At 44.2% G+C, this 25119-nt stretch overlaps 1 protein-coding gene across 1 annotated transcript in view; it reads left to right on the forward strand.

Annotated features, from left to right (window-relative positions):
- The first annotated feature begins 19649 nt into the window (after positions 1-19649).
- LOC119456110 (uncharacterized) overlaps positions 19650-25119 on the forward strand; it is an 83396-nt gene continuing 77926 nt past the window's right edge. The window contains exon 1 of the mRNA XM_037717712.2: positions 19650-20656. Coding sequence (XP_037573640.1) covers positions 20593-20656 — 64 coding nt within the window. The 5' untranslated portion in view covers positions 19650-20592. The remainder of the gene's footprint in view (positions 20657-25119) is intronic.

Consider the following 25119-nt stretch of genomic DNA (forward strand, 5'->3'; position numbering starts at 1 on the left):
ATAAAACACTGAATACTTTTTTTAACCAAGTATTCGAAATAAGTTACCATTGCGTTAACATCAGAAGTAAAACTTAGTGCATCAAATTCTTCAAAACCATCAGGTTTATCTATTATTGAAACATCAGTGCGATTAAAATCTGGAAATGTAGAGAAAACAAAATTCCGCTTAGTAACCGAGCAATTTAAGGAGACAAGAACGGCCTGGTGATCAGAAACTCCCTGAATGACATCTTTCCTGTAGCCCTTTGCAACAATGTTAGAACTAACGAAAACCAAATCGAGCAGAGCGCCGCTTCGTGCAAGTTTATCGGTAATCTGGACAAGGTCGAATAAAAAGGGAAAAGGCAACTTGTTTTTTATTTATGGAAGTCTCTTTCACAAGTGTTAAAGTAGGCCAATGAATGCCGTGGGCGTTAAAATCACCCATGCAAATGAGGTTACCCGTATTTAGCTGCTGCTCGTTAATACAGCAACTAAGAGTTAGAACGTGGTCTACACAGGAACTTGGTGGACGGTAAACGGCGCCTATCACGACATGTCCTTTGTCTAGATAAAGTGTACACCAGACTGATTCTATGTCACCTGGTGGTGACAATCGTGAAAACTTGAGATCCAATCGAAAAAGCAACGCAACGCCGCCACCTTTAGAATGACGCCGATCTGCGCGACCCGCAACGTAGCCAGGAGGAGTGAACTAAGAGTCTAGTATATCATCATGCAGCCAAGTCTCTGTGATACCAACCACATGAGGCGAGTGCGCAGAAGGTAAAGACAAAAAGTACCTGAACTTGTTAGTTTTGCTCCTGGCATTGAGGTTTAAAATTGAAAGGCTACAATTGGAATCACGAGGCAGCCATTCAGAAGAAGTGGAACGTAGTAACTCGGAAGGTTTAGCTGCAGGGGACCGAGATGTTCTGTTATTAAATGATTTCGGGTCTCTGATAAGGGCATTGGACACACCATCCCAACTGTAGCGCACTTTGTCGATAAAAACGTGATCGTAGTGTAGCTTGACAACAGAGCCTTGTCTTCGAAAAGGTGCTGAGGCGTCCCAAATTTTTTTCCGGACTGCACGAACGCTGGCTGAAAAATATTCAATGATGTAATATTGTGATTCTTTAAGCTTTAATCACCGCAGACTTTTCCCGAAAATCCAGCAGCTTAAGAATAACTCGACGTGGACGCTCTCCGCGCTTTCCGCCGATCCTGTGGCAACGCTCAATATGTGGGGGCGTAATTTGCAGTATACCAGAAAATATCTGTCCAACTCCATTTAGCAAAGTCTTCGCATTTTCATCCGGTTTTTCGTCCAAGTGGTGCATAATAATGTTTTTGCGACGGGATCGATTATCAAGGTCGTCATTCTTGGCAACCAACTGAGCCACAGTTCCAGTTAGTGTTTTAACCTCGGAGCGGAGAAGATCGGAAACATTGTCATCGACCTTCTGGCCTTTTGTAGGTGATTCAAGTACTGCTACACGGGTTTCTAGCGCATCAAAACGCGAGTTTACAGAAGATTGGAATGACTTAATTTTGGCAAGGTCCTCAGCCATCCGTTTTTGTCGTTCAAGAACCTCAGTAAGCACAGTGACAATGTCAGCATTTTCGGTCGAACATGCCGCAGTAGGCGAATGTTTAGTGGTCATTGTGGAGCGTGTAGGGCGTTCAGAAGAACTGTTACTACTATAATCATTACTTTTCGATGAATTGCCGAGCTTTTTAACACGAAAGTGTTTTATGCCGGGGTCCACCAAGACTTCACTGACGTATTTCCGTCACGGAAATACGTCAGCTTACAATGTACACGAACATAATACAAAGAAAGAAACCAGAAGAAAAAGTTCCACAAACATGGAAAATTTGGAAATCGAACCCACGACCTCTCGGTCCGCGACGATAGATCGCCGAGCGTTTAACCCATTGCGCCACAAACGCATTTGCAGAGAGCTACACAGACGCGCCTTATATATCTAACACTCCTCCGTGTACCCGCGCTCTTGCTCGGGGCGGTGCCGCCGCCTACGAGCAGAAAAGAGAAGTACTGCATTATGACACTAACGCGCACCGACAGTGAACGCTTCGGTGGTCTCAGCACTGAAGTTGATCGCGGAGGCTGCAATTACGACGCGCTGTACGCGCTGATTTGACTCGGTGACGATTCAGTTACGTGCTTTGTCTTGCGCGTTGTATTAGTGTGTCAGTTACGTGCTTCGTCTTTCGCGTTGTGCTAGCGTGTGCAGCGTAGTGCAGCTTCCATATGCACGAAGGTTGCTCATGGTCATCGACGTTGGTAGTCGTGATGGAGGAGACGTGCCACCAGGCGTCAGCGTGGGTGCATCAACGCCTAAGGGCGCTTTAGCCACAAAACACCAATAGACATTATATATCAATGTGCAATAAACATTACACTACTTCTGTGAAGACACGTTTCACTTTCGTGTTCTATACCGATTCCTATATAAGAGGGATCAACCACATTTTTTTGAGGGATCAACTTTTGGGGGGACCAGGATTCAGCTCCACGTCTCCACTCAACAAAAGGCAACAGATACAGTACAAGGCATTCAAGCATAAATCAGCCGCGTCTTGTGGGCAAAGAAAGAGCAGCAATGATCGATTGTCGGATTTCCAGCATCGAGAATTTTCGAAATAACATACCTGCACAATGAAGAAAGAGCGTTTTGACATCGTGTCGCCGCCGCTGTCACTTTGCCCACTGACGAGCGAAGCCTTGAGCGCAGCTTTTAAACCCTTGAATGGTGACGTCGAGGTATCGCTCCAGACATCGATGGTGTGCGCACAAGTACCAAAGTTCCATGAAACACGCAGGCAGGCCGTTGATTTACCGAGCATGCCAGAACTATCACACACAGGGGCGATAGGGCAGTCGGGTGATGCAATGATGAAGGTTTTCTCGTGTAACTCGTAGAATGATGAATTAACCGGGAAGCATGCGAAGATGATGTCACATGACGTACACTCCGTTAAAACAGGCTCGACGACGCATCCGAGGATCTGTACATTGAAGAAACAGCGTTTCAACATCGTGTCGCCGCCGCTGTCACTTTGCCCTTAGATAATTAGTAGATAATCTCTTAGAGTTACAGAATGACCATCAAAGGGGGAAAATTTTGGCTGTAGAGTGCAGAAAAATATACACGGTGACAAGATTAGTAAATCGGCTCGTGTATAGTGCCTTCCGTTCACGCAGCAAAGCTCTCGCTGGAATCGTTGAAACAGGCCTTCCCTGCCCAGTGAGCTTTATTATGCTGCTGATGATGACGACGACAAAATAATGAAATGTGTGGGACAAATAGAGTTCGAACATCTTTCTCTGATAACAGCGATAATTTTTTAACGTCTTAAGTGGCACATATACCACGAACACCCAATGGACATCGTGCACAAGATTGTTTCTGGGATCTAGAAGGTGTGCAAAACTTCCACTTCGAAGCATAAGGAAACCTTGCGATCGCTCATCGTCCAGGACGTCAAGAAAGCGCTGATGGAAGAGCGGTTTCAGCTCATGGCGCGGGGCTGGTTGTGATCAGATGGTATCTCATTTCTCTCGCTACATCACTTTTTATTCGCCTATTTTTGGTTTATCATGCTCGAAGCAGACACGTGCGTAATAACATCATGTATAAAGAGCTGCCAAATACTCGATTACGAAAGAAACACGCTTTGCGTTCAGATCTAACGCTCGATCACAATGACAGCCTATGGCTAATCGTGCTCATCGATCCTTAGGCGCGAAATCTTGCCATTGATAGCATAGCGAAGGCCCCTGAGCAAAGTTTTGGCTAACTGCATTGCCTCGAATTTTCTTACAGGGCTAACAAAAGGGCGATGTAAAGAAAAAGTTCCCGAGAAATTCGTGCTCAGAGTCACGAGTGCGTGTACTTCGAAATTAGAACACTCGAGTCACACTGAAGCAGTTTCCTTGTCCCAACGCTGCCGAGAACTGTTGCGCTTGCACCGCCTCTCGACAAAATGATCTTTATTGGCAGGGATAGTTATGTAAATTCCGACGCCATTGCACCCTCGAAACCAGCAAAGCTTCGAACTTTAGGTGGCAAGTGAACGCAAGTGTTGGAGAATCCTCAACGAACGCATTTAAAAAAATGGCGACAGGTTGTCCTTCCGCCTTGTAGCCAGAAATTTTATTCAGAAGAGATTTGGTTTATTAATGGAATAGTTTGGAGAAAAAAAAACACCGTAAGAACACAAGAAAGCTGAGGAGGACAACAGGTGCAAGTGTTGTGCGATATATAAAAGGAAATAAAAGTTGAAAAGAAGTGTAGACCACCCAGTGACATGTAAAAATTGTATCACGTTTGTTACGTTTCACATCTACGGCGCAATGAAGCTGCCCTAAAGAGTGAGACGGATATGTGCCGCTTTCAATCGAACGGTTAAGTGAAAAGCACACTAGCACATACTTAGCTACACTTTAGTTTCGCAGTAAATGTAAACCATGCGCCACTTGTGGCTTTGCCAGAAACGCTTACCAAAACAACATTATATATACAGTGGTAGGCTGTGCCTGAGCATGGAAAATGCGACCCAAGACAGGGCGCAGAAAAACAGCGAGTTTTGGCTCCATGATACCGAGCTGGAGTGTTAACATGAACGTGTGTGCGAGAATTCACGGAAACATGGATGGGATGATTCAAATCGGTCCTCGGCATTATTTACTTATTTATTTATGTGACACTGCTTATCCATTTTCGGAGTAATTACATGGAGAGCAATGTTTCTGAAACAAAGCCGATACATGTTGCCCCATGATTCACACAAATTCACCGACATACAATAGGCATTTAACAAAGAGAGATGCTAATAGCAGAACTCAGAATATACCATTATCAAAGTAAAATACGTATCCAAGGCTCGTCTTCCCTTGTGTTACCAGAGGTAGTTATTTACCAGATGCATTGTGTTCCCAGTTTTATTGTCATGGACTTCAGACCCTACTGGATTTGTTAAGCTGCGCTCAGGTGCAGCACTTGTCCGCCGCTTTTGCAAGGCTAGGTTCACCTGCAGCAAGAAACAATCCTTCCCTTTACCCGCTGGGCCCGCAAGAACTCGAAAAAACTTGAAGTGCCGCTTTGCAGGCGAGCATAAACTGTTCTCATGAGACCTGAAGGCAACGCACAGAGTAATTATGTATGACAATACTTTCAAGCAACATACTAACGAGGAAGACATAAAATGAATGAACGGATGAATTTGATGCACCATTTAATTATGAGGCACGCCGTAGTGGGGGGGGGGGGGGGGGATTAATTTTGACCACCAGGGGTTTTTAACGTGCCTTCAATGCACATAAAATGAATCGACACAAACCAAACTAAAAGCGCAGGGCTTCTACAGGGAGCTATAAGAAGAGATCAGTAACGTGAAGCTAACTGAGAATAATTGTATTTATTTCACACCTATGTATATATGTGTGACAGAAGCAAAACAAATTAAGCTTAAAAGGAAGCTTTATATCCGGCGCAACTCCAATGCCGCCTATTCAAATACGTGTAAAGGCAGGAATGCTTTTCCACGGCCACTGGCTTTTTTTTTTATCCAGCGGCCGTGGCTTTTCTAAGATAACCGCTTGACCGATTTTAATGAATTTTTTACAGCGAAGTTGTTAAGGCCTCATCTTTCAATCGTCGCGTCCGGCAAGAGAAAAAAAAACTCACATTGGCAGTATGCTGTATGTGCGAGTGAAAGGGAGCGAGGGCGAGGGACGCGCGCTTTCGCTGGGAGCGAACGCACGGCGGAGAGAGAGCATTTTCCACCAATAACTTTTTTGAAATAATTGTAATTGTAATCGGTTAACTTTTTTTCACGGTTTGTAACGTGTATTTTTCACGGTTTGTAACGTGGTTTGTAACGTGTATAGTCTGTCGCACTTTAATGGCGTAATTGAGAGCCACGTGCAATAAATCAGCTTCGTCCGCTTTAGATGCACTATTAGATGGAAGTTACAGAATTCTGATATCAGTTTTCTTTGCTGAAAAACAGTTCCAAACTTTGTAGTTTATTTTTCTGAAAATTTGCAATTTGGCAACAGTTATTACAAAATCCGCGACCTAAATAATAAAACTCTGTTTACATTCAGTAGCTTTTGACGCTTTTCTAAATGCAACAAACGTTATAAAACTTGGTGCAGTGGTTGCCGAGAAGAATGATTATTCCTTTCCAATAAGAGCAGATAAGAGCCACGAGCTAAAGCTTCCTCTTGAGCAAGAGCTCCATGCACAGGTTTAATACATAATAGAAGGCAGTTTTTGTGAAGGTGATTAAGTGAGTCGAATTTTCGTTTCACACATTTACCAGAGAGAAAACCGCTCAAGTTCCGCTATCGAGAGGAGAATGTTACAAATCCCGCTGTCAACATGGTATAAGACAAATAGATTAGTTCGAAGATGGTTCTACGAGATATATTAACTGACGTTCAAGCAAATTTGAGCGAAAAAGCCGAAAGCCATGCAGATTCTTTTTCCAACCCAGTCGAACTTTATATGAAACATTCGATGGCGGAGAGCATTTGAAACGTGATTGAAGAGAATAATTGATTCGTTACGAAAGAGGTGTTTTAAATGTCATACTTGACAAAAGACAGAGTAATGAACATTATGCAACGCTTGGAGAACACTTGATAAGTAGAAATTGACTTTCCGGGAGACCTGATCAGAGGGATTTGATGCATTACGTAAGGAGATGGTATCGACTTTCTTTGATTGCTTAGAGATAGAACGCTCCTTTTCTTTCAATAAGTTCATGAGTACCACAACCTGTCGCCGCTTCTTTCGTAAGCCGCTATCAGGCGAAGGTATTTCTTGCAGTTTTTTGCAACGAAGGCTTTCAACTTAGTTGTGCAGCAGAGCGTCTCAACATTAATTTTAGCTTATGCAAGAACTTGGGCGAAGCTTACGAGGGTTCATTTATTTTCAATGCTGTTTTTTTTTTCCTTCTGGAGACGTGAACTTCAGAAGAAGCATGTCCTCGGTGGTGCACGACATCCTACGTGTCTTTCAACCACATAATGAGTTAAGTGTGTTTTTGATGTTAGTCCGTGGTCGGACACAGTAATCAAACGACGTCACCTTCTTCGGTTGGTACTTTTACCGCGGTGTCTTGGGTCCTCACTGTTGAGCTTCGCGGGAGAAGCTTCCGTAGTCATGAGCCGCTCTTACCTTCTTTACCTTTCCCTAGTTCCACAAGTAGGCTTAGGAAAATCAATAAAAATGATATTATTTCTGTGTCGTTCAGCTGCGTCTGAAATCACTACTGTTGCTTTCTTGATTTCGCTTACGAAACTCACATAACGATAGCCAACAACTCATTGTACGTATATTGCGTACTTTGTACAGTCTTGTATACCGAAGCTCTCATCTTGTACGGGCTCTCACAACTAAGGCATTGCGACTAGGAGTTTCCTTCATGAACGCCTATTCACTCCTAATTTGAATGGCGGACAGTGCCAATTGTAACACATGCGGTTTAGATGAAATCATAAAACAAGCTCCTGCACGACTCGCCCAACATACGAAGACGGGAAAGTTGCCCTTTGGACAGCGTCAGAGGAATTAGACGACAGACCTTTCACAGAAGATATCTTGTGATTGTAGCTTCATGGTGTCTGCGATATGCAAAATAAGAAAAGCGCTCTTGCGATTCGTGAGATGCACCTTGTATGCACCTTGAGAGCTTGTAGGACCACTTGTGATGTATTGAACGATGAATGCTTGATTGTGCGTGTACCCGTGCAAAGTGTGAACGTCTCTCTACTTTCCCATCTTTCAGTCCACTTTCTTCCCTCAATGCAAGGCCCAGCCGCCCCCAGACACCATCATGGACACAATAAAGTCTTATCTCTCTCTACCGGGCTAAGCTTAGTTAACCTCCCGGCTTTTTTCTCAATACATCTCTCTCTCTTTCTCTCTGCCAACTATGGTGTGTAAAACACACAGAAAATACCGTGCGCGCCATGCAACATTGGAATTGATGAACTTTAGCTGGAATGCTGCTGTAGTTAGTGCAGTCTTGTGTCTAAATTTGTCGAATCGACATTGGCAGTATGATGCGTAGTGATAGCACTGTTGCCGGGAAATTAATGCTTCTTGTTGACACGTGAGAGGAAATGGTTTTCCTGCTAAGCCACGGGATCAAGTGATGTTATGCGTGAGAGGATAGAACATACTTTGTAACGTATTTCACGCAGTTACGCACATACCCCACTCCAATGCTATAAAGCATTATAATGTCCAGTTATTTGTCTTTACGTCTTCGTAGAAAAACTCCATTTTGCTTTTGTGTTGCTGAAGTTACAAGCGTTGGCTAATATATTAAGGCATCTCTTCGCAGTTATTCGAGGTAATCTTCAAACCCTGACGACTCTTCTTTAGACGTTTCACCATGACGTAGTGATTGACGCACACTCCCGGCTTTGTGCCAGATAAAAAAGATAAAAAAGCAATGAGATGACATGCCGATATGATAGACAACATGATCAATCGCGTAGTAGCTGGGGAGCTAAATGTTGGAAGTGCATGATCATTAACTAAGAACAAGACACCAGTGTGCATAAGAACACCACCACATCAACGGGTGAAAAGATAACGGTTAGATTTGATGGCTATACAAAGGTGAGCTGAGTTGTAGGCCCCTTATATAGTGCTGTCCTTTAACGTAATGTTAACGTTGAAGAATACAGTTATTTTCTTGCCTCAATAAGGAGAAGTTCTTACAATATAATACGCCAGCCCAGTGGCCTAGCAGCATGGCTTTCAGTAAACAGATAAGTTACAGTGTTCACACAGTCAAATTCAGTGTGCGTGCCTTCATTGCGGAAATGTTACGTCGTTTTTCCTTGTCGGAAAAATACCGGTTTGCTATCGTGGATAATCTTTCCCATCCTACCTTGCTGCGATGCGTTGTCAAATTATACATGTCTATGTGATAAATATAAAAATTATCTTAGCCTTGCACAATGGGATCAGGTTAGAGCCGGCTACGTTCGAAATTGTTTATTAAGACCTCTAGAGAGAGTAGTCATGCTGATTTGTAGATTACTGCTGTCCACTTTCGGTAAATGAGCACCAATTAGCATTAGTTATTGTACGTACTCAGTAATCGTCCCAGAGCGCTTAATCAATCGGTACCTCTGACTTGCTCTAATGGACAGCTTGGAGTAGTGTTAGGGTGCTCGCAATGCCCCCCATTGGCGTATAAATTGAATGGAAGAAGGCGGTAACCAGGCCAGTCTAATGCACCCGAAACCATTGTATTTAAACTACAGGATTATCACGTACCATTGGAAGTATGCATAAAAGTCTTTTGTCATAATGTTTTCGTTGTTGAGATTATCAAGAAACCAAGATACCAACCAATGCATTTGGTGCTTCCTAAGCTATGCGGTAATGAGCCATTGTGCACACGTACTTGAAGACAGTGCATGAAATAGTAGTTCTCCTTTGATACGAAGAAAATAGAAAACCACTAATCTAACATAAGAAAGAAAAAAAAGAGAGAAAAAAGAACACACTGATTCTTAAGACACTCCCTCTGAAAAAGATACACCAGATAAAAAAAAATGTACAAGGACCTTACTTTACGACGTCGATTCACACTTTTTTTTCTGTTCCGTTTCGTTCCTTATTCATAAATCCAAGTGCTTTGTACAACGAAAACAAATGTAAAAAGAAAACAAAAAATGCTCGCGAACAGGCCAGCCATTTCCGGCGCGCACGTGCGCAGTTGCATAAGAAATTCGAACATCTTCAAATCCGTTTTGCGCAAATGGCAAATTCCGCCGAAGTGAGAGCGACAGCCGGAAACATAGTGACGACGAAGAGATCGTGTTCTCGCAGCTCAGCAGCTTGGGCGGCGGCGGCGGCGGCGACGACGACGACGCTGCGACTCGCGCCAAAATTGTTCTCCCGCGCTAGCGACACGCCGAGAGAACAGTGCTCTCAGAAACGGCCTTGTCACCTCTGTCTTCTGGGATAATGCCGTAAGAAACGCTTTTCGTGTTTCGCCCGGCGAGACAGTACCGTCGTAAGGCGTTTTCTTCACCCTTACGAAACCGACTTCGTAAGAAGAAATGCAAGTGCAGAAGGGTGCTACCCTTTATAAAAAAAAAAGTAAAATAAAACATAAAGCAAGAAAGAAAGGGAGAAAGAGAGAAAGTAAGAAAGAACAAAAAAGACGTGCTAACGGAGAAATGAAGAAAGGTTAGAAAGAAGCGAAATAACTGCGGCACTGAGTTTCTCACGATGCGCATGCGAGGGGTGTACATTTTTTTTGAAGCAGAAGCGCCACCGAAAAAAAAAATGCTATTCGCGCTTCTATCGCAGCCTTAACGCGAAACTAAAAAGGCTGCTACAACCCCTCTTAACATCATATTTTTTTCTGGCTCCCCTTTCTTCCCTCGCTACTTTGTGCCCCTCTTCCGGCGTGTCGTATTGCGCTGCACCTAGAGTTGCATGGCAACGGAGGACGCCGAAAAATGACGTTCATAGCGCGACAAATAATCAGAACAAGAGACTGAAGCGAAAATACCCTCGCGCTTACGTCGAAGATAAAGAGGGTCCCAAAAACGCCGTGTTACATGCAGTCTTGATGGAAAGTCTCACCAGCGCTCTGCAAGCACGACTTGCGTTGCGCGTGCAACCAGTTTCCCATTACGAACGCTCCTCTGCTTCCTCCGTGTGAGGCGTCTCAGGTTTCGCAGCTCCCCACCTTCAGCCAAGCCGAGTGCAGTGCGCAAATTATAATAATATAATAAGGGAACGCAGTAATGGCGTCAAGGAAACTGGGAGTGCGAATGTATGTTGCTCTACTTCACAGTAACAGGAGAACGGATAAGGATGTACGTAGGTAAATAAAAAAGGAGGAGGGATGGGGTAGGAAGAGCTGGGGGAAGTAGGTTAGGGAGAAAGGGTAACGTGTAAGTAGACCAGGTGGTGTTGGGTAGACCCACTATAGTGAGAGAGCAGAGCGATGCAGCTTGTTATATATATAGATTAGCATCTCTTAAGATTGATTTGTGAAGTCTGTGCAGTGCATGAAAACTAGTCATAGAATGCTTTGCCTGCCCATATACTTGTCCTATATAGCGGAAGGGCGCGCTGTTGAGTGAAGAGAGAGTTGTGCAGGTTATTGCGTATTCACGTGTACACTCAAATTATAAACTAGGCATATGTAATCTGTAAGCTACAGAAAACCATCTCACAGACTGTTTTGCCTTTCATTGGTATCTCTCCCTTTGTAAGCCATCTGTATAGGTACGTTTTGTTATGTTACCGACAATATAGCCGCCAACAAGCACTTTCGTCTACCTCACACCTTTGTGTAGCATGTCCAAAGACAACAAGTGTAAGGCTGCAGGTCCATAGTCTGCAGACCTCATAGAAAGATGGCTACAAATTCTCTACGTTGCCACCAAAGAACCTTTTGCAACATGCAAACGTACAAATACACGAACAATGTCCGGCAAATTTGTGAGGGTATAGTGGAGAGTCGTACGATTTTTTGTCAAGACAGGAAACACGAGAACGCTTCATAATAAGCTGAAAAAAAAGAGAGAATACAACATGGGCGCTTTGAGGACACTTGGAACACTCGCAAACACGAAGGAACCAGCTAGAAGGAAGCGCGCAGCTCCCCGCTATACTTGTATCCTTACTGTATACGGTCTGCCATTGCGTCCGTCCTTTAAACAGCTACGACTTTTCCGTATCCTCGGCTGTGTATTCGTCGTCGTCCGTCGCAGCCTCCGAAGGCTTTCATTTTCCGTTTCAGAAGGCGTCCCTGGTGTACTGTTGTCCGTGTCCATCTTTTTTTCTTTTCTTTCTTGGTTGTCCGTGTGGCCGTTGCCACGCTGAAAAATTTTCCCTGTCGCGTGTTCGGCAGCGGGGGAGGATTTATCGATTCCAAAACGTACCACGAAAAAAAAAAGGAATAATGAAAGCAAGACGACAAAAGCAGCGCGAAAGAAAGGGATGAGGCTGGCGAAATGGCGAGCTGAGTCCTACGGGGAAGAGTTACGACTGCTGTGTGCCGGAAGAAATAAGCGTAAGACGAAGAAAGAGACCGTGTACGTGCAAGCGACACGAAGAAAATAAATTGGAAACGGGGGGACCAAAGTAGAGAGAAAGGAAAGTGGTCGGAAAGACGCGACGCATAACAGCAACCCTTCGCGGACGGCGACTGTCTGTGCGGCAAAGCCGAAATACGAGCACGGGTATAATAGACGGGACAAGGGCAGCTGGAGAAAAGAAAGCGTGAGCCCTACAGTTCTCGATCAATAAAAAAAAGTGAAAAATTCTGGCGTGTAATGACGTATAATGACGTATAGCATGATAGTTCGTGATTTTGAACTGAAACTTACCAATACGACCGCTGCATTGAGTGGTTGGTTCGCGAGAGCGCCGTAAACAGTCAACTACGCACGTGGCTGACTAATGACGTCGGCGGAGTAAAGCTATCGGGAAGAGAACCGTATAGGTCCGTGTTTCAGGGCTTTGAGAGTGAGAGAGAGAGGGAGAAAGGCAAATGAAAGACAGGGAGGTTAACCAGAGATTATCACCGGTTGGCTACCCTGTACCGGGGGACGGGTAACGGGATGTGATAGGTGAAAAGTAATAAAAGAAGTTATTCAGCTGCATTATGCAATGTTTGAATCTATATAGGCAAAACGTTCGTCAAGTCATAACTGCGATGAATTGCCGCCTTGATTGTCGCTATGATTGTACTTCGAGTATCTTATAAATTTCATTACACTGCAAGTCTATTGTGTTATGGTTGTCGCCATGATTGTATTTCTGAGTGTCTTACGAATGTCGTTACACTGTCTCTCTACTCTGTTATGGTTGCCGCTGTAAATCTCATCAAGAAAGCAAAGAAGCGGTAAAGGAAGCTTTGTTTTTAGTAGTCAGCGGTTGGTTGTATTAATCTCGATTGCAGTGAAGAGGAGAAGAATAGAAAAATTTCCCGAAAGAGATAAGAATGATCATACATGCACTCATGAATTATCACTGGAGTTACGCAACGAAAAACGAATGCTACCTAAATTGTTCCCAGCAACAAATATATGTCATCAAGGGCATCCTTCTTTCACTAAAGCGAAGTCTTGAAGGGTTCGGCTCTTTGCTTCCATTGACGATCGTCGTCGATGGTTTATGCACAATAGTTTCCCACATGGATTGGCAAAGGTGAGCGCGTGGTCACATGGAACTACGTTATTTCCTCGCAAACTATTCTGCAAGGAAAGAAATGTGAGTTCACTGCTGCTTCATGTGGGCGGAGCGTCCAAATTCAGATAATAAAATGAAATAAGCTGACATCATTCCTCAAGCAGAGGCATGTGTAATTTAATGTGTCTGTTGTGGCAACGCTTATTTAGAGAATTCCAATGCTGCAAACGTAAAGTGTTGGACATCCCTGGGCTGCTATAATGGAGCAGCACTACAGCTTCCGGTTGTCCTTCTTGCCTTATGAATAGAGACCGGATTTTAGGCAAGTGCCTTCTTTGTTCCTTGCACTCATTTCACCCCACTTTGATATATGAGCATGAATTAGAGGTTAATAGGAGGGCCTTTATAGTGTTCTTACAGTGCCTATAAATGCCTATTTTGGCGTTTGTGCCTAAATGCCTATAAACGCCTATAAATGCCTATTTTAAATAATGGCGCCTATATGAACACGATTTAGCCTCAAGTTTCGCTTTCGAGTGCAGTTAGAGATCGTTATTCATGTTATCGGGCAACATTCTTCGGAACTCTATGTGGTTCAACCTAGTCCTCTAGTTCAACCAACTCCCGGAAAACAACAGCCAGCAGCAGTGAAATGGGACGCGCCGGCCAGTATACGCCGCCGCGCTGACATGGCGCGAGTGGTTGGCGAATGCGATACCCTCGGAGGACCGTTAGGGGAAAGGAGAGTAAAGAGCAAACGAAGAAAGAAAAATTTCATGTGCACGCGGCTTTTGTTTCGTTTGTAATTCACTCTTTTAAGGTGTTCACCGCCATTTAACGTTCCTTCTCCGCGTACAAGATGCCAAGTGACAAGAGGCACAATTTTGAATTAAAGATCTGGAGATGGTGGTAGTTTGCCATTGTTTCCACAATCTTCACAGTGATTCTTAGACTACGTTCCGCGTGCTCTCCAAACAGATTTCTTCAAACATGTGCACTTCAATTGGGCGCAAGTGTATTTGGCAGTGTTGGGACGTGTTGTGTGTACAATTCGGATAATGTCATTGTATATGAGAAAATTGCCAGAGTTGTACCTAAGAGTCCTACGGTAAGAACATGTTAATTTCGTAATAAATCGTAGTCTCTCTTCCATTTATAATTTCTCTGTTTTTGGTGTATCTTAATTTAATTGCGTAAGGCAGATATAAAGTAGCGCTTTTTTAAGTCAGTATTTCCGGTTTTCAAGTATTCTTTTTCATACCTGTTTCGCCATATGCGACGCTCGAGTACAGCGGCCGTTGAGCATGAATATGAGCATATGAGCAGTTGAATTGAGTCAATTGATCGTTATTAGTCCAGCAGATTTATGGAACAATTACACGGATATATGTTCAACTGTTGGCGACTTTGTGCCATCGTAAACAACAACATTTCTTGTTTTCCTGGCGTAGATACAGGTCGCGCACGTCTTCGCTTGAAATTATTTGCATCTATGTAAAAATTTATTGTACCTATATTTACGACGTTGGAGGCCTAAAACGTTGTTTTGCCTGCCTAAGACGCGCTTTTTTACTGCCTAAAGGTCCAGCCTCTACTTATGAACCACTGCCACTCGACTGGCTTTTTTAAGCGAAGCTTTATAGCTCACAAGTGGCGGCGGTGGTGGTGGTGTGGCGGCGGTGTCACGTTGAATAGTGGGCCGATCCTGGCGATAGTGCAGAAAAGGTCCAAGCTCAATGGCAGATACCAGGTACAAACAAGAAAGATAGAAAGAGAAAGAGAGAGAAAAAGAAAGAAATAGAGAAAGGGAGAGAGAAAGAGTGAGGTAAGGAGAGAAAGGGAGAGAGAAATAGAGAAAGAAAGTCACCACGAAGGTCAGAGAAAGAAAGAGAGTGAGAATGGAAAAAAGAGAGAAAGAAAGACAGAAAGAAAGAGAAATAGAGAGGGAGAGAAAGAAAGAAAGAGAGAAAAAGAAGTAAGGAGAGAGAAAGAAAGATAGATTGAGACAGAGAAAGAAAGTCATCATTAAGGTCAGATACACAAACGACTAGCTTCGCTCACCCCCATTTTCTCGACAGGCGAAGGGCTGGTGATTTTTTCCCCTAAATTCCCAGCGCAAATTAACTAGTCTTCCACACTATATGCGGTTTGGTTACAGTCAAATAGATCTCAAAAGATATAATTTTAGAGCCTTTTTGGTTACATGACTCGAACGAGAATGAATTATTATGATTATTATTATTATTATTATTATTATTATTATTATTATTATTATTATTATTATTATTATTATTATTATTATTATTATTATTATTATTAAACATGTGAATATATTTACAAACTCTACGAAGCGAAAAGAAAGAAGAATTACATGTTTCAGCCTATATGCTCACAGAAATAGAGTGCGACTTCTTTATCGCACAGTATAATGTTGCGATAGCAATTATACTGCCGTCGCCTCAGTCGTCGTCCTGTCCTGCTATCGACGGTGCCTTCGCGACCTACGTGGGTAGGGTTAGAAAGTCTCCAGAGACGCTCAGTGTGCTTGGCTGCAAAAGCGACGAAGCCAAATAGTTGGCTTCATTACACTACACTACACTACACTACTCTGAGGCAGGGCAGTGTTCTTGCTCCCGCTGCTGGCATGAGCTTTGTGCGCACATACATCACCGTCTCTGCTGAGGAGCCGTGTGCATACCTCACCGTGGTGCATACGCTGGTCTGAGCAGAACGAACAGTCAGCATCTACCAAAAATCTATCTAATCCTGTCATTGCGCGTTGATAAACGCCGACGGCTTTCGGTCGTGCACCATCGACGTGCAACGCTTGTAATGCCACTGCCGGCGTTCCTCATCACGTTAGCGTTATGACACCCTCGGTTCCTGCTACGACGCTGTTCATATACTGCGCAGCAGTATAGTAGTCTCGCGTGTTCAATTGGGTCATGTCGCTTTCGCTTATTGTTAGAGCACCGTGTGAGGACCTCAAGCGCAGTGGTAAACCTTGTTATCGCTTTCAAAGCTTCGCCTTAGGGCGAAACTGCTAAATGTTTTGCCTTCCGAACCAGAGAAAAAAATAAGCTAAAACTTAAAATGTTGGCAATCGTACCCACTGGTGACCTCGTACGCCGTAGCAGACGGCCCCTCAGAGTGACGCAAACGAAGCTCAAAGACAATGCTTTTGTGTACTGCTGCAGCCGGGAGCGATTGCAGACGCCGGAAACACGCCATGGTCGCCATGATTTGAGAACCACCTATGGTAAATCTACAACTTCAGAGGAGAGAACACAATATGTCCTTAGCTTCGATCATGCTCCTTTAATCTTGTTTGGTTATGTTTTGACGTCAGAACTTGATAGGCCGCCCAGATGTATAAGAGAGAATGAGCCGAACGATATACAGCCGCACTCCTTTATAACAAAGTGCTTAAGACCTGCAAAATCCTCCGTTGTACAGCTGACTTCACTGTAAAGATCGCGCCCCGTACCACTCACAATAGACGAGGCTAAGAGCGTTAAGCAATCTGAAACCTTTATTTACCATAAATTCGAGAGAACTTGTGAAATGAGTGAATTTTTTTTTCGTGCACGCTTCGTCTGCTGAACATGCGACTACAGCCAAGTTTAATGCACCGAGATTCACGGCATGCGCAACAGCAAACCGTGGGAGCGACGCAAGGAAAAGCTGGATATTGTCGAATGCCGCTGTCGCCTTCCTTGCTGTCAAAATTCTTGGTTCGTTTACGGGCTCTTCATCACCGTTGCATTCGCTTACATTGGTGTCCATTTTGTGCTAGGTCGCTTTGAAGGCGTTGTCAGTTACAATTACATCGCCACGTCGGCATCAGCAGCGACGTATTCGTCAGCCGTCACACCCACTTGAGTGTTACAACTACCAGCGCATGAGTTGAGCGATTCCTGGAGCATCGCAACAATACTAGCACTCGCTGGCTTCAGCCCGCTCGTGAAGTGCGTCGCTAATGCTGCCGTTAGCGCTCGCGCAGAGTGCAGCGAAGTGGCGGCTGCAGAGGGCAATGACGGCGCTGCTACGTCGCGTTCGTTGTAAAGCAACAAAAATAACAGTCGGGGGACACCTAAATTCCTTCGTTGTGCAGACACATTCGTTGTAGTGGCCTTCGTTGTAGAGGTGCTCACAATGCATATAAAACATAGGAATGCGGCCGGGAAATAATCAATACTTCGTTCTACAGGTCAGTTTGGTGGAGGCGTTCGACAGTATCTTATGGAGTCTGGCATTCTGTGTTTTCAGTAAAGTAAAATGTAATGACTCAATTTCACACCGTAAATTCGTTGCGATGAAAAAAAAAATGTAGATATCGCGGAAAAACTTTCGGAGTGAAGTAACACGAGAGAGAGAGAGAGAGAAAGAAAGAGAAAAGAAAAAAAATGTGGTTGATCCCTCTTATATAGGAATCGGTATAGAACACGAAAGTGAAACGTGTCTTCACAGAAGTAGTGTAATGTTTATTGCACATTGATATATAATGTCTATTGGTGTTTTGTGGCTAAAGCGCCCTTAGGCGTTGATGCACCCACGCTGACGCCTGGTGGCACGTCTCCTCCATCACGACTACCAACGTCGATGACCATGAGCAACCGTCGTGCATATGGAAGCTGCACTACGCTGCACACGCTAGCACAACGCGAAAGACGAAGCACGTAACTGACACACTAATACAACGCGCAAGACAAAGCACGTAACTGAATCGTCACCGAGTCAAATCAGCGCGTACAGCGCGTCGTAATTGCAGCCTCCGCGATCAACTTCAGAAACATTTTCAGAGCTAATTGCGGAGGCCACGCTCCGCTGTGCTGAGTACGGTGAACGCCACCTCGGTGGCGTTGGTAGTGCTTCTTGATGCCAGCGTCCCTTCGAATGCTGGCATCGAGGCGTCGTAGTGCTGAGACCACCGAAGCGTTCACTGTCGGTGCGCGTTAGTGTCATAATGCAGTACTTCTCTTTTCTGCTCGTAGGCGGCGGCACCGCCCCGAGCAAGAGCGCGGGTACACGGAGGAGTGTTAGATATATAAGGCGCGTCTGTGTAGCTCTCTGCAAATGCGTTTGTGGCGCAATGGGTTAAACGCTCGGCGATCTATCGTCGCGGACCGAGAGGTCGTGGGTTCGATTTCCAAATTTTGTATGTTTGTGGAACTTTTTCTTCTGGTTTCTTTCTTTGTATTATGTTCGTGTCATTGTAAGCTGACGTATTTCCGTGACGGAAATACGTCAGTGAAGTCTTGGTGGACCCCGGCATAAAACACTTTCGTGTTAAAAAAAGATCCATAGAAAGGAAGGGAGGTTAACCAGTAGTTACGCGTACACTTTAGATCAGTAGCGGGCGGCGTTCTTGAAGTCTATCATGTGGGCCCGTAAACCACAGGAGCTTTAATAGCGCGAGTAAAGCCTTCTACGCGATTGGCCCAGCACTCTTCACATCATTTCCCTCTCGGCACTATACCGCAACAAGGCATAGATAATGTGTGTGAGCGTCTTCTCGCAGTTGCAAGTGCCGCACATGGGGCGGTTGGTCATTCCAATAAGGAAGGAATAAGAATTTGTAAGTATGACTCCTAGCCACAATAATACAGCATGGTTGGTCCACGTCGGGGTAACCCAGGTGGTAGATGTATCTGCATATCCGGAGACAACGAACGTAAACGCCACATGGTGAAAACGCTCGAGTCCCACAGGGGCAACGTATACATTCACAGTACATCAATCGCATCCTAGCCGCAGCGTCTATTTGTAATCCAAGCATATTGACCGCTTTCACGCGTTGAACGGGTGGCTTCATCGGCACGGTCATTCTCTTTGATGCTGCAGTGTCCTGGAAGTCGTTGAAAGATTGCCATGTTCCTTGACATGGCTGCCATGATAACTCTATCGAATTACTGAGACCAGTTGTTCATTGGGTCATATGACGGGATAGTTCAAGTATTTGGCGGTATGAGCCCACGCCCTGCCGTTTAAAGAGGCATTCGGCACTTGATTACCAGGCCTACGCAGAGGTCTTGTTAACTCCGTACTGCGCTTTGACCGCGAACTTTTCGAGCTTATAGCAGTTTATGAAATTCAAGAACTTCTGTGTGCAGGCTAACCTTCGTCGTATTACTTCTGTTCGTGCAATATTTCTTATTTATGCCTACTTTTCACAGCAAATGATATCGACTTACAATTGTACCAACTCCCATTACCATGGCTTGGTCTATTTCCCATTCATCACGCGCACTCAATAGTACTTTTTCCACCAGTGCGCAGCGGAACAGGGTCCTGGCTTCGCGAACTGCATTGGGCCTCCGGCAGATGGCGGCAGAAGCGCCGACCCAAACTCCGAGCTCGTGGTGACGTCAGTGCACTCCTCTCCCCAGACCCCACCCCTAACCACCCGCGTGGTGGCTAGCGGCGTCAACGGCCGTGTGTAGCGGATTCCGCTCGCGGCTTGCGTAGCGCGCTCCTCGGGTCGCAGCCAGTGGAGCGATAGCTTCACCCCCGGCACAAGCGCGCTGCTCGCAGCTCCCGAAAGTTATCGGCGGCGCGATGCCTTCTCGCTCCCCGGACGACGACGCCGAAGCCGCTGCCTACTGGGCCAGTCACTGTCGTCGGCTCTCCTTCGAAGCCTGAAGTTCGCCGCGGCGGCGTGGTCTCGAGAACTTCTTCCGCGAACACCCGTAGACAGCACACCCAACGCCTGGAATTGATCTTTCGTTCACTTCGCGCTCGTCCCGCCAGCATTTGCCCTCCGCTGCAGTGGGAGTGTAAAAATAAGTTGGGACAGATTACTGACAGAAGATTCTATTGTTGCCGGCATTCCTTTCGCGACGTCCGGCCTGCCGCGGTTCGCTACGCTTTGCCGGTTGCAAACTTGCACGGAAGAATCGCCCAGTGCTGCTTTTAGAGTCAAAGAAAACAACTCAACTCTCAGTGTAGTATCGTCGTATTTTGTGGCACCTTCGCGAAGACCTTCCTTGAAGTCCGGACACCAGAGCCGAAGCTTCGCCTATCGCTGCCGGACAGCTGTGTTATTGAACTGACCAACGCCCTATTTCTTCACACTTTTCCTTGTCGTCGGCGGGCGCGTGTGCGCGCGCGTTTTCTTTTCTGGTCATCGATACGGGGAAAAAATACAGACAGTTGATGTTGGCGTCGTGAAACGCCTGGTCGATTAGGACGCACGCCTACTTCTCACGGCGTTGTTGTATTCGCGCCGGCTGGCCGGGCGTGAACTGTCCTCTGAAGTGCGGCCACGCCGCTGTGCGCGGAGTTTCCGAAAGTGTCTGCTGTCACTGCGGGGTGATTGCACTTGCTGACCATAGAACAGCCGTGCTCCGTTGTGTGCGTTCGTGAAAGGCCTCTCCTGTGCACAACGGATTATGTCCGTCTCAAAAGCATTCTGGTGGCTACTGTGCTGGACTATAAGCTGCCTGTCGCTTCAAGGTAAGCGCGTTCTGGCTCTACTAAATGTAGAGGCTATGTGCTTCTAGAATACGTTGTTGACGCTTTGGGTGATGTTGAGGTGAGAAAGTATGCTACTGACCGCAGGGATACTTCAACACAATCAATATAAAACCCTCATCCTGCGAACAAAAGAAATAATAGAAAACGGGAAACGAAGAAGTGAAAAACTAAATTCTGTAAGGACGCACACTTTAGTATCTAGGCAAGAGAAATAAACCAGAATTAAATACAGGGTTACTTTTCTCTCGTGCAAGTCAAAAACTTGAGCGCCACTGCACACGAAGGACCACAGTAAATGAAAGAATTGAGTATTGATGGAACGTAAATAAAATCAATAAAAGCCAGCAGAAGATATGTAAAACGTCAACGGTAAACAGAAGCAGATCACAGACCCGTCGACTCTGAAGACCAGAACACGTAAGACGTAGTGGGCGCATGTGCAAAACACCATGAATCTTCACAGCAATGGAACTAGATCATACACGCTACATTGGCACCATTCATATATAGTAAATGAGTTAATAGGCTACATATAGAATACTTTTGATGTTTGAGAAGGTAGGTATCATTTTAAGGACTGTGATAAATGTTGGTTGAAATAGGTTTTTTTTATTTAGGTTGTAAGAAGAAAATAAGCACGATCACAAGGCTTGAACTTAGGGCATCGCAGTCAGCGACAACTTGTGGCCTATGTGTGTGTGTGTGCTTTCATGGGAGTTGTCCTGTCCACGTGGAAGAAAATAATCTTTTTCGCCGACGTCTATCATGGAGATGTACAATGAAGTAAAAGCTATTGATCAATACCGCTTTAAAGCTACCTCGTCTTGTTGTCGCATGGCAGCTATAATGGGAAATATTTTGCAAATATTTTCCGCTTATTGCTGTAACCTAACTGAAACGAGACTAAGAATGTAGTGATCAAGATATACAGCTCTGTTCCCATTTTGTTTCCTGTCGCAAAGAAAGCAAACCGGTATAATTTTTTTATGGTGGAGAAGGGTGTAGGCGAGGAGAATGAGGTCAATTTTACTTTCCAACAAGATTGCTCTAGACAAAAAAAAAAAAAAATGTTCCTTTTTATGGAGTGGCAGTGCACTTAAACGTTGTTAGCACTTTGAATGTAAAAGATAAAAGGAATCCCCAATGCCTGTCTCCCCCCTTTAACGGCGGGAACTAAATTACAAGATGGCATAGACCGTCTAGGCCCGTGTGATTCTGCAAAAAATGTTCTTTTTGCACCAAGTTCTTTTCGTGTGGATGACAATTAAAAATACATTTTGCGATGAAAATAAATGCAGCATTAGGAAAGCATCGCTTTTTATACATGTCAAAACGTAAAGAATCCTACATTCAATATAAATTTTATAAAGCCTCACGGTAAGGATATTTATCATCCAAATGGATGTACTAGGTCTTGATGAATTGGACAGCGTGTGGAAAGTCCATCTTATTTTGAGAAGTAAAGAAGCACTGTGCCTAAACGTAATTTAATTTTCATAGAAAACGTTCTGTCACCACTTTCAGAAGCCAGCTGTCAATGTTTGTAGAAGAAAACGGTCGTACGCTTCCTGGAAGTCGGGATTTGACAAAGCACAGGCCACAAACGTAAGCGCGGACGGAAGACTTCGAATTTGATTATGAGCTTAGGTAAACGAGTTTTTTTTTTCCTTCTTTCATTTTTCGTTTGCGCTGCTCGAAAAGGGCTGAGAGCCGAACAAACGTCAGCTCTAACGACAATGTAGTAAATTTTACTTCTTTGTGTTTCTTGTTAACCATCGAGCCGCTTCTGACATTGGTAATGGCCGACCCATATTTTCAATTTCCAAGGAGGGAACAAAGCCACTGGTGAGCAAGGACATGGAAGATTAAAGATTGTATGAAAACTTCTCCAGAGAATGATCAAATGAATAACTAAGTTGCGTTTAAATGCAAGCGAAGCGGAAGAGAGCGTGAGACAAGATTGAATTTGTGAACAGAATAACTTGCTGAGGCGCTATTCTGTGAACAGAATAAGCTATTCCTTGAACCGAATTCTGTGAACGAGTTGTTCGGTGAATAGAATAACTTCTCCTATGGGGGCGCTAAATTGATTTTAGCACTGCTGAAAACACATCATGTTGCGTTTCTAACAGTGATGCGGGTTGTCACCAGACAGAAAACGAAAGGAGAAAGAGGGTAAAAAGTAGAGGCGGGGAGGATAACCAGGTTGCGCTTGGTTTCCTACTCTATATATGTGGGAGGAGAGCTAAGTGTCAAGAAAAGCAAATAAACGAAAGGGATAACGCGACTTTGAATTCACTGTTAAGGGGGAAATCCTCAGAAGAGAGGTAAGAAAGAAAGGAGGATACGGTTTGCTAAAAATACGGTTTGCTACCCCACACTGCAGGATGGGGGAGGGGCAGCTAGAAGTATACGAAGGAAATAGAGAGAGACACAGAGAGCGGAGACACGTGCATGATATTAGCCGGTCACGAACAAGGCACGCAATCATAGCACGGGATAACGCGCAGTACAATGAAAACCGCTATAGGCTAAGGCCGTTTGTGCAGGATCTTGAAGACATCACACAAGGATATCCTCAGAAATACTAAACATACTGGCACGCAAAGACGCTTCGACCTATCTGCCTCCTAAACTTATGACCGTAAGATATGTTTTAGGGCGCCGATTTCATCAATGTTTTAGAAATTTCGCTCTAAGTTAATGAATAAAATTGGGTGCATATTCACTGCACTGTTCTTAGCACTTCGGTTTTGATTTTTTCTTTCTAGCAGTCCAATTACATGCGCCTTTGTTAAACGTGCAGAAAAACTGAATATCAAGAGCACAATTGTTTTGGAATCAATGCGTCACTTCTCAGTTGTCAACAAGTTTTCTAATAAAGATCTGCGCTGCTGGGTGTAAAGTTAGACTTGCGAAAGCTCTCTTCCACATTACTTAATGCCTAGAAGGTTGGATGCTACAAAGTGAATACTTCAGAAATGTGGGATAAACTACACTGTTATCTCCAGAGCAGTGGAGGTATAGATGGGGAAATGTATACAAAAATATGTTGTTAGATATTAGCCAGAGATTCAGAATAGAGAGGTTGCAAGCACGGGCTTTCTGCTAATCTATTTCGCTTGTTTCTGGGCTAGGGCGCTATGAGTGACGAAATTTACTCGAAAAAAAATTACTGAAGAATATTAAAGAGAAACAAATGTTGAACGATATGACATCGCACTGAAAATCGAGGTTGAAAAAAATGAGCAAAGGTAAAGTTCAAGCGCTTGTGTAATTAGCCAAAAGTATGAAATAAATAAATAAATAAACTAAATAAATAAATAAATAAATAAATAAATAAATAAATAAATAAATAAATAAATAAATAAAGTTAAGGCACATACAGACGCAGTACTTTGGATGTACTTTGGACAAAAAAAAAAAAAAAAAACGCTCAACACATAGTACAGCTTTCCTTGCAATGTCTAGAGAAGGTCACGGTCCAACAATAGTAAGTACCTAAAGAGAACAGATGAGCTTTTGTTGCTCTATGGTATGGTATTATAAAATTTTATTGTTTTTGTTGCTCAAACAGTTTTTCTCTCTTTTTTTAACCGACGTCTCAATTTATGCTTTAATCTTCAGTTTCAAAGGCTCTTTGAATTAACGTTCATTTTCTAGTCGTCTTTGACCTCCCCAAGAAAAGGACCCACCACGGTGGGTTACCGGCTATCGTGTTTCGCTGATAAGCACGAGGCCGAGGGATCGAATCCCGGCCGCGGCGGCCACATTTCGATGGGGGCGAAATGCGAAAACGTCCGTGTCCCGTTCACTACGGGCACGTTAAAGATCCCCCTTGTGGTCAAAATTAATCCGGAATCCGCTACTACGGCGTACCTCATAATCAAATCGTAGATTTTGCAATTAAGACCCTACCATTTTATTCAATTCAATTAAACTCATGCCAAGAAAAGGTTGCTAAGTACAGTTTGTAAAAATCTAATCTGCAGGATTAGGCAGGTAGCGACCTACTAAAGGACATCAAAAATTTTACTCCAGAACTATGTACTAGCACAAAAAAGAAAAAGAAAACACGTTTAACTTAATCTCACGCTGCGGGCTGATACCATCCACGTTGCCATTTTCTCTTATTGAACATGATAAATAATTATAAAAAATTTTGATTTCTTGTTATAAAGGTGACTGATGCCGTGTTCACTATTTCTCAAGGAGTCATGCTTCTAGTAGAGGCTGCGGGGGGAAGAACTAACCATTGCAGACTCTAAATGTTTCCTTCGGTAAAATAAAAGTTATTGGTGCATTTAGGCAGTGAACAAGAACTCACGGACTTCTGACATTCGCACGAGTGCTCCAACCTCTATGTTTCACGGGCGTCTGTCCACACTGGAAGGTCGAAAAAGCAGCGAGGCCACGGTCAGCGACGGAACTAGAATACATCC

Source organism: Dermacentor silvarum, chromosome 6 (assembly GCF_013339745.2).
Source record: "Dermacentor silvarum isolate Dsil-2018 chromosome 6, BIME_Dsil_1.4, whole genome shotgun sequence".
Taxonomy (NCBI): domain Eukaryota; kingdom Metazoa; phylum Arthropoda; class Arachnida; order Ixodida; family Ixodidae; genus Dermacentor; species Dermacentor silvarum.